This window comes from Populus alba, chromosome 19 (genome assembly GCF_005239225.2).
Source record: "Populus alba chromosome 19, ASM523922v2, whole genome shotgun sequence".
Taxonomy (NCBI): domain Eukaryota; kingdom Viridiplantae; phylum Streptophyta; class Magnoliopsida; order Malpighiales; family Salicaceae; genus Populus; species Populus alba.
In genome coordinates, this window is record NC_133302.1 from 9,795,807 (window position 1) to 9,811,201 (window position 15,395).

A 15,395-nucleotide genomic window follows, 5' to 3' on the forward strand; every position below is an offset into this window, starting at 1 on the left:
GGGTTAAAGGAAATAAACTATAGACTGGAGGGCCATCCAAGAAAACTTTGAGGAAGACTATGTAAAAAAAAAAAGAAAAAAAGAAAAGGCACATCAAACACCAAAAGTCAAATACCAGAAAAAAAAAATACTAAGCTATAAACGTGACTTCTAGTGTTTATGATAAAGCCTCTGATGTCTTCAAATGATTAGATTGATTAATCATCAAAGAAAAAGTTGGATTTGCATTATGACCTATATTAAGAGAATTCTGATATTTGAGGTTAACAAGGTTTTATGTCATTTTCTCTATAAAGACAACAAGAGAAAGAGAACTAATGAATAATTGATGTTGATCCTAGGTCTTTGAAACCCTCATACATCTTTTGAGCCTGTGAAATTCTTTATTTTCATAGCCATAAACCATAACCTGCATTACGTGTTTTAAAAAGCTCTTTTTAATTAAGTAAGGAATTTGAACTGATAAATGACGCTCTCAAAACTTAAAGAGTTTTTTCATAAGAGTCATGACTTCATAAATTAAGCTACTGGTTATTATGTATGTTGATAAAATAAGTGTTAAAAAAGAAACAGTCTGTCTTGATAAAGCCTTAAGTTTTGACTTGAGCATCTTATTTCTTAAAATTCACAGAAGGTCACCTCATCATAGACCATCAAATGATATACTCAAGATCAAAGATTAAAATTAACACAAATAACCATGGAAAAGCCATTTTAATTTTACAACGGGTCAATTTCTATTTTCAAAATACAAGACAATCAAAGGACTTCATATTTTGAATGGTGTGTGTTGGGCCTTTGACCAAACAAGCTTGATTTTCAAAAACTGAAATCTCTCTAATTTCATTTCAACAATTAGACTTGAATAAACATAATCTTTGAAACATGAGATTTGATTCTAGAATAAGGAAGATTGTTAAACAAGAAGAATATAAATCGAGTTTGCAAAATCTTTGACATAAATGACATCAACACTTCTCGACACTCCTTGAAAAGTTGACCAGTCGAGGGCAATACTGTGGACCCTAAGAAGAAAAATAAATAATATTCAAATCATTTGGGGGAAAAGAAAAATAAAAATAAAAATATATTTAAAGAAAGATAATTAGTGAATGAGTGCATTCAAATCAATTAAGGGAAGTGATGTTCAAGAACAATTTATAATCCAGTAAACCCTAGCAGCGATTAAGAGTAAAGATGTACGTGAAGGACATCATCATATTGTTCATCTTGGGTTATCCTCTAACACATGGCTATAATTCCCGACAGATGTTATTACATAATTGCATTTGAATGAATGTCGGAAAGATGCACACCATCAAGACCAACTATGGGACCGTATGTTCGGAAGACCAAAGATGCACTTCACTGCATGAATATGAGTGATAAAATAAAAATCATTGATAAGGCTAAGATTGATGCAACATCATTGATAAGGCTAAGATTGATGCATTCCTTTTTATGATCTGTTTAGACAAGCTGAAAGGGATCCATTGAGAAGAGCATGGAGCCTACAATAAATAGCCTTTTATTGCAAGCTATGAGATGTATGTCTGGATGACTTGATAGTTCCTTGATGGTTCTATGATACTATATACTTGAAGAATATCATTTTAACTGGAGGCAAGTTTGTAGCTGATTAGCAATCTAGGATGAGATCAATTATAGAAAACCTTTTGATAGGTCTGACAAGATGCAAACAACTAATGAAAGAGTAGTTTTTCAGAGAATCTTGAAGATGAATGACTTGTTAAGCATCTTCATGATGAATCAAGCAATACCACACTTGGGGTAGAGTCAAGCTTGATAAATAAAAAGAGCAGTAATCTTTGTGGAAAGCCTAGAAAGGGCACGACATTTATATCCATGTGGAAGGCTAGCACATGAATGAGCCAGTGCATTGAAAGAACAAAGAAGACTTTGGATAGTAAACAAAGGCACCTTATGATGATGGAGCATCAAAGATGAGAGACCTATATTTCAAATCAAGTAAGAATATATGCATGTCATCCAACCTCAAACCATTGCATATATTTTTGATTTCTTACAAGAAAGATCCTCAATGAAATCCAGCAAGATCGTGAAAAAAAAAAAAAGAATCATTAAGTTAATGATAACAAAGAAATCACAGTTTTGACCTTGGAATGGGAAGAAGATGAGATGAACCCTACCATTGGGAAAATCTCAAAGAAATGAGAAGATTAATCCTGTCATCAGTAGGACTCTTTAGGTCAACCCTGCAATCAGGAAACACCAAGTTTTCTAGCCCTACCCTATCATCCCTTCAGGACTTCTCTAGCCAAGTCTTTTTACCAGGTAAGTCACATTCTATCATTTGGGTAGGTCACTTATAACAATGAGATCGTTTTCCACTTTCTATCTGGGTAGGTCACCCATTATAATGAGACCATCTTCCATCTGGGTAGGTCACCCATTACAATGAGACAACATATGTTTTTGTATTGGTTATGATTAAAAGAGATCACCATATGGGATTTTAGGTTAACCCAATCAAAAGGGTAGGTTACCCATGAAAATAGACCAGGGTAAGCATGCATGGGTTGGTCGCCCCTGAAAATAAACCAGGATGAGTGTGTATGGGCAGATCACCCGTGAAAATAGACTAAGGTAAGCATGTATGGGCAGGTCACCCTTGAAAATAGACAAATGTAGCGTGAGTGTATGGGCAGGTCACCCTTGAAAATAGACAAATATAGCGTGAGTGTATGAGCAGGTCGCCCGTGAAAATAGACCAGTATAGTGTGGGTGTGTGGGTAGGTCGCCCTTGAAAATAGACCAGGTTGAGCATGTATGGGCTGGTCACTCATGAAAGTAAATCAATTTTCTTTAAACGAAGTAGGTTGCTGGCGAAAATAAACCAGTTTTCTTCAAAAGAGGCAGGTCACTCAAGACAATGAGACCATTTGCTTTTAAAAGCAAAGTTCTTGGATGAGTGGATCACTTAAGAAGTCAAGAAGACCTTTTGTTTTCTTTACAAGCTTACTATGCAAAACATTGATGATGTTTTACTTCCTAAACATTGTAAAGAGGGGGCATCTCTTGCTACCTATTTTTTGACCCAATATTTTGATAAATTTTTGAGAAAAACAAAAAAAAAAGAAAAAAACTATGAAAAATCCAAAAATACATTCTTGATATATTTGCATTGTTTTTAGTTTTCAGCATGGTCTTAAAAGAATTTAAATTTTCAAAGTTTTTTCAAACGTGTTCGACTTTTAACGCGTCCTTTTTAAAATAACTGATTTTCCTCGTTGAGTCAACATTGATATTGCTTGTTTTTAAAAAATACAAAAAATTAAAAAAATCAAAATTTGCAAAAAATAAAGAAATTAAAGGACCAATGTGTTTTGGGGATCAAGCCACTTTGCCTATAAATAGAGGTCACAACATATTAAAAAGGGGACAATTTTGAAACAAGAAAATTAGGTAAGGCAACCCTAAAAACCCAATCTTTCATCTTCTCCAAGCCAGCAACTGCCCCCTTGGCCATCACATTTTCCTTTGCCAGCCAGCCACAAGATAGCCCCTCACCAGACCTTCCCTCTCTCATCCCTATAGACCACCTTCCAGCCTCTTTTCCCCTTATTTCCTTCCTTCTTTGCTGCAGCCTCCCTTCTCCCTCTCACAGACGTCGACCCCATTGCCTCTCCTTCCCCCTCTACCATTTTAGCATTACCCACAGACCAGCCACACACCCGACCTTCACCCTCTTAGTTGGTCTTCATCGTCAACCATAGCAGCGTCGTCCTCACAGGAGATCCAGTAGCCTTTAGGCGCCATCCCTTCCTCATCCGCTAGATCTACCCATCTTCTTCCTCCAACACCTCCCCTACACATGGTTGAACCCTCCAGCCAACTCCACCTAGAAGACCACACAGAACTTGCCAACCAAACAACCACTCCTACCTCAAGAGCAGCTCAGCAACCTACACGCGGCTTCCATTCACAGATCGCCCCCTTCCTCATCAACTACTCTCTTTTATCAGTTCAACCCCACGTAGTAGATTTGGACCGAGAACCAATGGCCAAATCTGCTACCAGTAGAGGAAAAAAAATCGAGAGGAAGAAGGAAAATAGAGGATAATCAACTTTAAAAGAAGGAAAAGATCAAAATCAATTGTTGTTTGTGTTTCTTGGCTTGGCAAGTGACGGTGGCCCTCATTGTTGGCAGGGAAGGGAAGAGGGGAGGAAGTCGTTCCAGATCGCCCTTATCTCGTGGATGTTCTTGTAGCGGCGCGTGAACCCACGCGCCGCCAGTGGTTGCCGGGCATGGAGAAGACGCACCGCCACCATTCCTGTAGTTCTAGAAGTCTTCCCATCATTGTTCTAAAAATTTTTAGGGTTTATTTTGTAAATTTCAAATTGTTTAATGCATTATTTGTTTTATTTTGAATTATGGTGATTTGTAATATGTAAATGTAGGTGTATGAGAAAAACATGATAAAAAGGGATATGTGTGTGTTTGAACCTTTTTTATGTATGTTATTGAATTATAAAATCAAAAAGACAAAAAAAGAATTTAATGTTTTAATTTGCATATGGTTAAGTATCTTAAGTACACATAAAATCATGTTGTTTTTCCCGTGAAAATGTAAGAACATGTTTCTATATATATTTTGAGATTTAATAACTGATTTATTAAAGCTTTAAGAATTTGGCTCATATTTTAATTTTTTAAATCACATCAAATCACGAAGCAACTTGCCTCAGGTAGAGTGCACTAGGAGTACAAATATCTTTCCTGGCCATAACTAATCCCTTACCCTCGAATCTCTGACAATGACCAGTACACTTAAGTTTCATAGCAACCTTCAATCAAATACTAGGTGGCGACTCCCAAATCAATCAAGCAAACGATGAAAATCGCCATTGACGTCGCATGAGGATGTGCGACATACCATATAATGATTTGACAAACATATAGTTTTTTTTTTTCTTTTCCATCAATAACAAACCTTTTGGGTTGTTCCATGTAAACATTTTTATGTAGGTCACCATTAAAAAAAAGTTGTTTTTTTTTACATCATTTTGATATATTTCAAGCTTCTTAATAACAATAATGAATATTAATATTTGTATGGATGTTATTCTTGAAACATATGAATATGTGTCAAAATAGTCCACACCTTTTTATTGTCTGAAACTTTTAACAAGTCTAGCTTTATATTTTCTCAACAATACCATCAACTTTCATATTCCTTTTGAAAATTCACTTATGGCCTAATGGTTTACTTTTAGGAAGAAGATATATTGGTTCCTATGTATGATCATTCAAAATGGATTCAATTTTACCATTGACTGCCTCTTTTTTATAGAAAGTTTCAAGATATGACATTGCCTCAAAGTATGTTTGAGGTTCATTTTCTAACAAGTATGTTTAAAAATTAGGACCAAATGTTTTGGTTATTTTTTTCCCTCTAACTTGCTCAACTTCATCATCTTCTGATTGATGATGATTAATTGAGCTAACCTTATTAATTCTTTTAAGTGAATAATTTTTTCATGCTTCATTCCATGGAAAAACATCTTCTAAGAATGTAGCATTCTTTGATTCCATAATACTTGATGTTTTAATGTCAAAAATAATTTTTTTTTTGAAAAAAAAATATAATTTTAATGCATTTTCAAATAAAAATAACTTTGAAAAGCAACATCTAGTATATTTTCAAATAGGCTCTTAATCCTAATGCTAACCGACAAGTCACTAGGTAGTGTTTGATATTGTGGTAGTAGTTGCTTTTCAAAGTACTTTTCATTGAGAAATGCATCAAATTTTTTTTTAATATTAACATATAAAAATGATTAAAAATATATAAAAAAATATATATAATTAGAAAAAAAAAAGAAAACAAAATTTGACAAAAGGTTGACCAATAGCCAAACAAGGTATTAACTTGACAATTGAAGCGTTTTTAGCTTGTCACTTGCCTTATGTAGAGTAGTTTTGAAAACTAACACAATGTTAAAAAACTGAAGTGTAAATAACAAATTTTTGAAAAGTTTTGGGGAAATTACATAATTTTTACATAACTGCTATTTAGAATAGCGGTTATTTAACAACCGTGAATTACAATAGCGGTCTCATAACAAAACCACGATTCTGAATCGTGGTTATGATGTATATAAGAGCACAAATATTTTTCTCCATTGCTGCCGATTCTCAGGAAAAAAATGACATAGTTTTTACATAATTGTTATTTAGAATAACGGTTATTTGACAACCGCAATTTACAATAGCGGTTTCATAAGAAAACCACGATTGTATATAAAAGCACAAATATTTTCCTCCATCGCCGCCTATTCTCAGGAAAAAAAATCCTATAACGTGAAAAAATCCAAGAGAGAAAGTCATCAAATCAGCCAAAACACTATCCAATCCTTCATAAAAACACTAGAATCATCTTTCCCCTGTCACCACTAGTATCTCTATCATTTTTTAGTTGCAAACCGCCGATCAAGCTTTTTTGTCCAAGCAAACCATTGTGACCTACCACCTACACATCACGAAACGCAAGTGAAGCACTTACATTGTTTGTTAGTTTGATGGTTTTAAGTATTGAATTAATAAATTTTGTGTTTTGATTTAATTACATTTTTGTGTTATGTTTGATAATTAGGAATTTGTGTTGTATTTGATAATTAGATTATTTTAGGTTATGAATGTTGCAATAATGTGTTGTTAATACAATTGATGTTATTTATGGAATCAATTAGACTTGAATTAAAGAAATTATGGTTTGAATTGATTATTGGGTTAGTTTTCATATTTAATTATATTATTTGAATTGATATAAATTTTATTCTAATTGATGCAATTAGTTGTCGTAATTTAATTTTTAATTGTAAAAAAATATTTAATTGATAAGTTGTAAAAATTATTGTAATTGAATTTTTACAATTAATTATAGTTTTATTTTTGTTATTATGGTTTATATAATATCAATTTGTCTTTTTATCAAATTGTGAGATAATTTATTTTTGATTAAATGAGTTTTTTATTTTATTTTACAAAACATGTCTTCAAACTTCTTTATGTTTTGTCATTATAGTGGTACTATTGTTCCTATACAAATAATAGTATCAATTATATTGACAAAAGTATCATGTTCTTAAATGTTACCAGAGGCATGTCATTTGAAGATACCAAAAAAAGAAGAAGTTATATGTGAAAGACTTGAGTTGAATTATAATGATATTGAAATAGATATCACTTGGCAGTGTTTTGTTGGCAACATCAATATTTTCCGATACGGATTGCTTGTTATGTTGATTTTAGAAACATGGTGGAAATGTTCGTGCAAAGTGGAATAAATATGATGGAGTTGTATGTAAGTAGCTGACCTAAACTTATTAGATCATATAATATGGAGCTAGTCGATACTAATATATAAATGCCTACATCTGCTCGATCACTTTGACAATTATCATATTTAGCTTACGCTGGTATATCTAGGATATTGGAAGATAGGATTATGAGAACTTATGATGAAAATATGATTAAAACTACATATTGCGATCAATGCAGGTATGATTTATTTGATCCTAGTGATAATGAAGATGAGGATGTCGGGAGTTTAGATGAAATATTAGATGATGATAATGATGATGATGACGATCATGATGATGTGATGAGGCCTCTAGTTCTAGAATTTGGCCGTGATACTGGAGTTGATGACATGGTTTGTAATAATTGGTCTATTTATCATAAGAAATCAGTTGGAAGTGGTGATTTGGTTGTTGGATAGAATTTCAAAACTAAAGATGATTTGGTGAATGCTGTCAAGTAATGACACATTGTAGGTTTACTTGAATATCACGTTTAACGTTCAAACCAAATATTTTTTCAACTATAGTGTGTTCATGTATCTGAATGTCAATGGTACATACGTGGGGGATATTATAAAAGGTTAGATTTCTTTGAGTTAACAAAGTTGAAAAGTAAACACACATGTACCACTACATACATAAAAAAAAAGACCATCATCAACTTGATACTAAAGTTATTGCATCAGCGGTTGCAACTCTTGCCTAAGATAACCTTGCATTATTGTTTCCAGTATAAGATAAGAAATTAAATTGTACTACTGGTTTAAAATTTCTTACTATAAAGCATGGGTTGCAAAACAAAAAGATACTCGAGAAACTTTTTTAGAAGACATGGGGACTCATTTTGAAATGTTACCTATATTGTTTGTGGCTTTACAAGAATCAAATCCTAGAACAGTTGATGAGTGGAAACATAATGGACAACTTGATAGTGAAATAATTGTGTTTTGCAATGTTTTCTAAGCATTTGATCATGCAATTGAGGGGTTCAAGTCTTGTAGGCCAATCATCAGTATGGATAACACCTATCTGTATGAAAGGTTCAGTGAAAAGTTATTGATTGCAGTTGCTTTTGATGCAGATAATGAGATTTTTCTTTGGCTTATGCATTAGTTGAAAAAGAAAATAATGTTAACTGTAGTTGGTTTTATGACTCATTCAACATCACATTATAGGTTGACTGTAGTGGTATGTGTATTATATTGAACATACATGTTGGTATTAAATATGAAATGAAAACAATTTGGTTTGAACCAATTGAATATCATCGATATTGCGTAGGATGTTCTATGAATCTTCAAAGTGTAAATTTGATGAATGATTTGATGATATGTTGTTTCCAGTCCATTCCACTTTATAGTTAGGGTTCAGGTGTCCTTGCATGTTTGTATAGACATTTATATCAAGCTAGCTTTGAGAAATCAAAGCAAGTTGGAGGATGTTTATTGCTTTTACATGTAAAATAAATGTAATAAGTTTGTTATTTTTGTATTATATATATATATATATATATATATATATATATATATATAGTATATATATATTTGGTTACTGATTGTTGTATGTTTTTTCGTACATAAAGTTATAATCGTGGGAACATTTACACTTAGGGAGGCCACAAATTAAGTCTACGCCTGTTATGTCTATCCATGTTTTAGAGGTTGACATACAACTTTTGTTAGAATACAAGTAATACGTTATTGAACATATAAATTATAGTATTTAGATTAAGAATGTTTTTCAAGAAAACCTTATTTAATAACTTTCATTGCTTATTTATTAACAGATGGTGTGAGTAGATATTTTGAACATAATTCAACTCATGTTTTGAAATTTTATCAAAGCGAGTTAGATTGACAACAATCAAATGAATTATATTAGTAAATTATGAGAGTGAAATAATTGTTTGTGTTGATGTTTGTAAATGATGAGAATTAATTATTTGTGTTGATGTTTGATTTTTTGGATAGTGGTAAATCTATTAAAATAATTATGTGTGTTGATATTGGTAAATGATGAAAATTAAATATTTGCATTGATGTTTGATTTTTTAGATATTGGTAAATCTATTAAAGTAATTGTGTGTGTTGATGTTGGTAAATGATGAGAATTAATTATTTGCGTTGATGTTTGATTTTTTGATATTTATAAATGTTGGGAGATAATTTTTCTTGAGTTGATATTGGTAAATGATTAGAAATAATTGCATTATTGATGTTTAGATAAATCATGTGAAATCTTTGTTCAGCAGAAGATATGAAAGCTACTCCTATTATACACACACTAGCCATGAATTTATAGACATTAGCTGTCCCCCTTGTATTTTTTGAGCTTGTTGAGTTGCATTGTCTGGACTGTGTGATGTGATAATTTGGTTTTACACAACTCATCCCATATGATATAGATACGAGCGATTAGTTACATTCCATTAGTCGTTCGGGTAGACATGTCGATTAAAATTGAATGATCCACCATCTCCAACATATATCGAAGTGGGATGCACAAAGAAATTTTAATTTTAGAGAGGTGCATATTATAATTTATAAGGAGGAATACATGCATTGATACCTAAATATAACATGTAGAATCATTACACCTAACCCAACGCAAGTTCCTCAAGGCGAGGAGATATAGTATGAGCCACATGCACGACAAATTCAGAATGATGCAAGTATTTGTTATTTTTTTTATATAGGTTTTGACAAAATCATTATATTTTATTTATGGATTAATATTATTTTATTTACTTCATATTAGTTTGGACAATTGCTACATGATGATTGACGTGCTACGACTGATCTTCGTGATCTTTTTTATATGATGATGGACTTGCTTGTTATTATACATCTTCATGCCTCGAGACATGTCATACTACACTTGTCATGTTAGAAGAGACACTAAACCTAGATGATGTTGTCTCAGAGAATAAAATCACATAGATAGATGGAAGTCGTGCTATTAATGAAACTGGTCCATCCACTCGTCATCGCAAAAGACATAAATAGGCTTAGATGTATTATTATATTGTACATAATTATGTTTTGTTATTTTTCTATTTAAGATTTATTTTTATTATTATTAGTTTTGTAATATTATTTTTGCTAATTGTCATATTGATTTTAAAGTTGTCTTACATTTTATATATTTTCATACTTGGTTTATATAAGCATGATTTAATATCGTCAAAAACAGATAAACATGTGAACATGTTTAAAATCTCGAATCATTCATTAACAATTTAAAAGTACAAAAATAAAAACAATGTTTAAAACATATATGTATTAATTTGAAATTATAATTAACAAATAATAATAATAATAATAATAATAATAATAATAATATATCACATTTTAAATTATAGGTCTGGTTTGATTTTTGATTTTGGTGGTTTAGACTTAGTTCTATGTTAACACTGAATTTGAGACACAACCACTATTCTTAGTAGCGGTTCTAAGTGACCGCTAATAGTAATAGTAATTATTAATAAAATTATGTTTTTTTAATAATAGTTAAATTAAAAAACTGTATTTTTTTTTAAATTTTTTTTTATAAAACACCCTTATGTAGGTGTCTTTTCTTATGTTTTCATATATTACATTGACAAATAGGTTGCACTTGAACATAATAACATGGAGGGTCTAATTTGAGCAAGCATAAAAAGTAGAGGGACCAAAGACGTTGAACAAAAGGAAGCAGATGCTAACCCAGATAACATTTGACTATCTTTTTCATTTTTATCTCCAGAATCACTTTGTTGCTTCTCTCTTGGCAAGGCTCAAGTTTCTGCTCGCATTTTGCTTATGGCGGAAATTTTTTTGTCTGCAGTTTCTGTTAAGTTTTTTCATGGAGTTTTGGATCCCTTTAGCGCTCTGAATTTGAGTAAGGCACTGGAAATCAAGGGACAGCTGGAAAGGCTGCGTGAATCATCAATCCTGGTTCAGGCCATGTTACAAGATATTGAGGAAAGACAACTGACAGAGGAGTCCTTGAAGCGCTGCTTGGATCTGAAAGATAAAGTTTTCGATGCTGAGGATGTGATAGACGAGTTTGTTTATGAGGCCCTCCAGCGAAAGGTTGAGATCCGAAGCCAACTGAAGAAGAAGGTACGCAGGTTCTTTTCGCCTTCCAACCCCATTTTGTTCTTGTTGCAACTGAATCGGAAGCTTATGCGGAACAATAGATCGCTGGATAAACTGAAAAATGAAGCCGCTGGATTTGGGCTTCGAGTTGCATCTTTTAGAACAATTCTCGAAAATAGTCCGAACCAAGAGACAGACTCCTTTTTTGACCACCCAGAACTTTTAAAAGGAAGGGAGCCCGATGTCTCTAAAGTTATCAACTTGCTGACCAGCTCAAGCAACCAACAAGATCTTTCTGTTATTCCTATAGTGGGCATGGCAGGTATAGGAAAGACAACGTTGGCAAAACTGGTGTTTGATGCTGTTGACGACGGAGAATTTTTCGATGAAACATTATGGGTCTCTGTTTCTGATGATTTTGACCATGACAATATTTTGGGAAGTGTGCTGGTTGCTCTTTCGAGAAACATTGGAAGAGTAGAGAACATTGATGTGATGGTTGACCGTCTTTCAGCAAGGAGTTGGATGGGAAGAAAATTTCTTCTTGTACTTGATGATGTGTTGAATGAAAATTATGAGAAGTGGGACAGGTTACGGAATTTTTTCTTGGGAATTAGTGGAATTAATGGGAGTGCTATCATTGTTACAACTCAGAGTAGGAGGGTGGCATCTATAATGGAGACATCTCCCGGGTGCAGGTATGAGTGAAACCACTATCTTTGTGAGGAAACTTGGTCATTATTAGTGAAGCGGTGGTCTGGAAATGGGGGAGAAACCAATAACTTCTGACTTGGAAGCTATTGGGAAAGAGATTGCAGAAAAATGTGAAGGTCTTCCATTAGCTGCAAGGGCTTTCGGGAGAATGATGCGCTTGATATTCGGGATAGAAGAATGGTCATTGCTCAGAAATCTCCATGCTTGGGATGCACCAGTTAATAAAATTTTACTTCCAATAAAGCTAAATTATGATCGCCTCCCGTTGACTGTTAGACGGTGTTTGGTATATTGTTCAATTTTTCCCAAAGGTACTAAAATGGGAAAGGAACAGTTGATTGAACTTTGGATGGCTGAAGGGTTTCTTGGGACATCTAATGGAAGGATGGAAGATATAGGTAATCAATGTTTTAGTTACTTAATTGACAATTATTTTTTGGTAGATGAGGAAAGAGATGAGTTGGAGAATATTAGAAGTTGCAAGATGAATAATATTGTGCATGATCTTGCATCTTATCTTTCAAAATCTGAAGTCATGAAGAATTCGGAGGCTTATCCAGGTGTTGATGATTTATCTCATATTCGTTATGCAAATCTTAGTCGTGACACAGAAAATGCACAGGAGTTCTTCAAAACTCGGGGTAGAAAATTACGTTCTTTGTTTTCACGTGATTCCATTCATGACTCGTGGAACTTCAAAAGCTTGCGAACCCTAAGTCTGGATGGTGCTGATATCTGGGAGTTGCAGAGTTCGATCGGCAAGTTAAAACATCTGAGATATCTTGATGTATCGCGGACTCCTATCATGAAATTACCCGATTCCATCACTAATCTCTACAACTTACAAACTTTAAGACTTCTTGAGTGCAGATCACTTGAAGCACTTCCTAGAAGAATGAGAGATTTAGTCAATCTGAGACATATCCATGTTACTTATCATCACCAGATGCCAGCTGATGTGGGATGCTTCTCTTTTCTTCAAACATTGCCATTCTTTGTTGTGTGTCAAGATAGGGGCCAAAAAGTTCAAGAGCTGGAGTCCTTAAATGAACTAAGTGGGAGATTGGCAATATACAATCTGGAGCAGGTGAGAGACAGAGATGAGGCTGCCAAAGCAAACTTGCGTGAAAAAAAGGGAATATGCATGATGGAATTTGTATGGAGTCCAGAAAGAGAGAGTTTTGACAATGATGATGACGTGATTGAAGGTCTGCTTCCTCACCAAAACATTAAAAGCCTAAAGATTGAGAATTATGGGGGTAAAAAATTCCCATCATGGCTGCTGCTGAGAACTCCCGGTACTGGTGATTCTTTTCCACTCAAAAATTTGGTGAATCTGAAATTGTTACACTGCAAGAGAACAGAAGAATTGCCAACGCTTGGACTTCTTCGTCGCCTTAAAGTTCTGGAGATTATTGGAATGAATACCATACGATGTATAGGCATGGAGTTTTACAGAAATGAGGGAGAAAGCAGGAGGGAAACATTGCCACTGTTTCCGGCATTAAAAAAGTTGTCTCTACAGTGTATGGAGAATCTAGTTGAATGGAGAGCACCGGCATTAGGTGGTGAAAGTGACATGATTGTATTTCCTTACCTTGAAGAGTTGTCCATTATGCGTTGTCCGCGATTGAACAGCATTCCAATAAGCCATCTTTCATCACTTGCACAACTTGAGATCTGCTTTTGTGGTGAGTTGAGTTATTTATCTGACGACTTCCATTCATTCACATCTCTTGAAAATTTAAGAATAGAAGTTTGTCCCAATCTGGAGGCCATTCCAAGTTTGAAGAATCTGAAGTCCCTTAAAAGATTAGCCATTCAACGATGTCAGAAATTAACTGCTCTTCCATCTGGGCTGCAATCCTGCACATCACTGGAGCATTTATGTATACGATGGTGCGTAGAGCTAACCTCAATTCCTGATGAATTGCGAGAGTTGCGCTCCCTACTTCATTTAGAAGTCACAAAATGTCCAAGCTTGGACTACTTTCCCGAGGATAGCTTATGCTGCCTCACCAGATTGAAGCAATTGACGGTTGGTCCTTTCTCTGAGAAGTTGAAGACTTTCCCTGGTCTGAATTCAATCCAACATCTCTCGTCCCTTGAAGAGGTAGTAATATCTGGTTGGGATAAACTCACGTCCTTACCAGATCAACTTCAATACATCACTTCCCTGAAATCTCTGTATATACGGCGTTTCAACGGAATGAAAGCTTTGCCAGAATGGTTAGGTAGCCTCAAATGTCTCCAGCAGCTTGGGATTTGGAGATGCAAGAATCTGAGCTATCTACCTACATCCATGCAACAACTCTTTCTAGCAGAGAGGCTAGAGGTCATTGACTGTCCCCTTCTAAAGGAAAATTGTGCCAAGGGGGGTGGTTCTGAGTGATTCAGAACTTCTCACGTCCTAGGATCAGTTCCTCTTATCACAAGCAGTTTAGATAATTATACATATGCAAGGTAAACTCATTTTTTATTTACTCTCTAATCCCTATGTTATTCATCCATTCTCGGTCTCTTTTCCTAATTAATTTGGTCACCCATTAGGGTTTGATCCGCAGGGCTTTAGGATTGCATCTTGTAAGCTCGCTGCTAAAATGAAATCCAGTTTCTCGTTGAAACTTGAGTTAGGTACTTCAATTCTTTCATGTTCAATTAATTGTTCATCTTTATTAGCCATTATTACAAACTTTCTCGTTATATTAATTCAGTTGGTCATCATACATTGTTTTCTTTGCTAAAAATCAAAACATTTTCTTTTATTTTGCAGAGTATTTACCCTTTCTTTTCTGGTGAAATGTTTGGTAGTTTAATATTAAAAGTTTCCAACATATTCCAATGAGTTCATTCATGTTAAATCTAATTATGACATTCATAATGTTAGAAATTTTATATGCTTTAGAAAATGATGCGAGCATAATTCATTTTTTTTTCTTTTACTGTGAGAGTTTTTCTAGGACAGGATGTTGACCATGAGCGGATGGCATGATGAGTCTTGATGGGTGTATAAATAAATGCTAGGAGATTATTCAGGAAAAGTTCTCTCTTTTATATAGCGTTTAGGAAACATGGTTTTAAATGCTGTGATTTAGTAATTTTATAGTTGACCCAAGGAAATAAAAAAATTTGTATGGAAATAAGATCATATATTTTCAAGATTTGTTGCATTCCATACAAACTTATATGAATACTAGTGCGGCCAACTGTCTACTTATAAATATTTATTAATATTATTATTTTTTACAGTATAAA

The 15,395-nt window shown here is 33.7% G+C and overlaps 2 protein-coding genes across 3 annotated transcripts; both read left to right on the forward strand.

The window, feature by feature from the left end:
• Window positions 1-7,301: 7,301 nt before the first annotated feature.
• Window positions 7,302-12,134, forward strand: LOC140955043 (putative disease resistance RPP13-like protein 1). The gene is made up of 4 exons (XM_073406577.1): window positions 7,302-7,345; window positions 7,547-7,700; window positions 7,822-7,927; window positions 11,092-12,134. Exons 1-4 carry the CDS (start codon window positions 7,302-7,304, stop codon window positions 12,132-12,134), a joined length of 1,347 nt encoding a protein of 448 aa, XP_073262678.1.
• Window positions 11,129-14,780, forward strand: LOC118056714 (putative disease resistance protein RGA3). 2 transcript variants are annotated; one of them, XM_035069022.2, is made up of 2 exons: window positions 11,129-14,603; window positions 14,705-14,780. In XM_035069022.2, the coding sequence occupies exon 1, from the start codon at window positions 12,190-12,192 to the stop codon at window positions 14,530-14,532; it is 2,343 nt and encodes a 780-aa protein (XP_034924913.1). In that variant the 5' UTR covers window positions 11,129-12,189; the 3' UTR covers window positions 14,533-14,603; window positions 14,705-14,780. The 2 variants fall into 2 exon arrangements, with proteins under 2 accessions (XP_034924913.1, XP_034924912.1); XM_035069021.2 differs by having other exon boundaries at window positions 14,691-14,778.
• The last annotated feature ends 615 nt before the right edge of the window (window positions 14,781-15,395 follow it).

What these genes read in the sequence shown, in the direction of transcription:
- LOC140955043 (XM_073406577.1), top strand. Translation starts at nt 7,302, where the DNA reads ATGGTGGAAATGTTCGTGCAAAGTGGAATAAATATGATGGAGTT. An exon ending in GGAATAAATATGATGGAGTT is followed by an intron (nt 7,346 to 7,546) that starts GTATGTAAGTAG and finishes CGATCAATGCAG; the next exon opens with GTATGATTTATTTGATCCTA. An exon ending in ATACTGGAGTTGATGACATG is followed by an intron (nt 7,701 to 7,821) that starts GTTTGTAATAAT and finishes GACACATTGTAG; the next exon opens with GTTTACTTGAATATCACGTT.
- LOC118056714 (XM_035069022.2), top strand. Translation starts at nt 12,190, where the DNA reads ATGGGGGAGAAACCAATAACTTCTGACTTGGAAGCTATTGGGAAAGAG.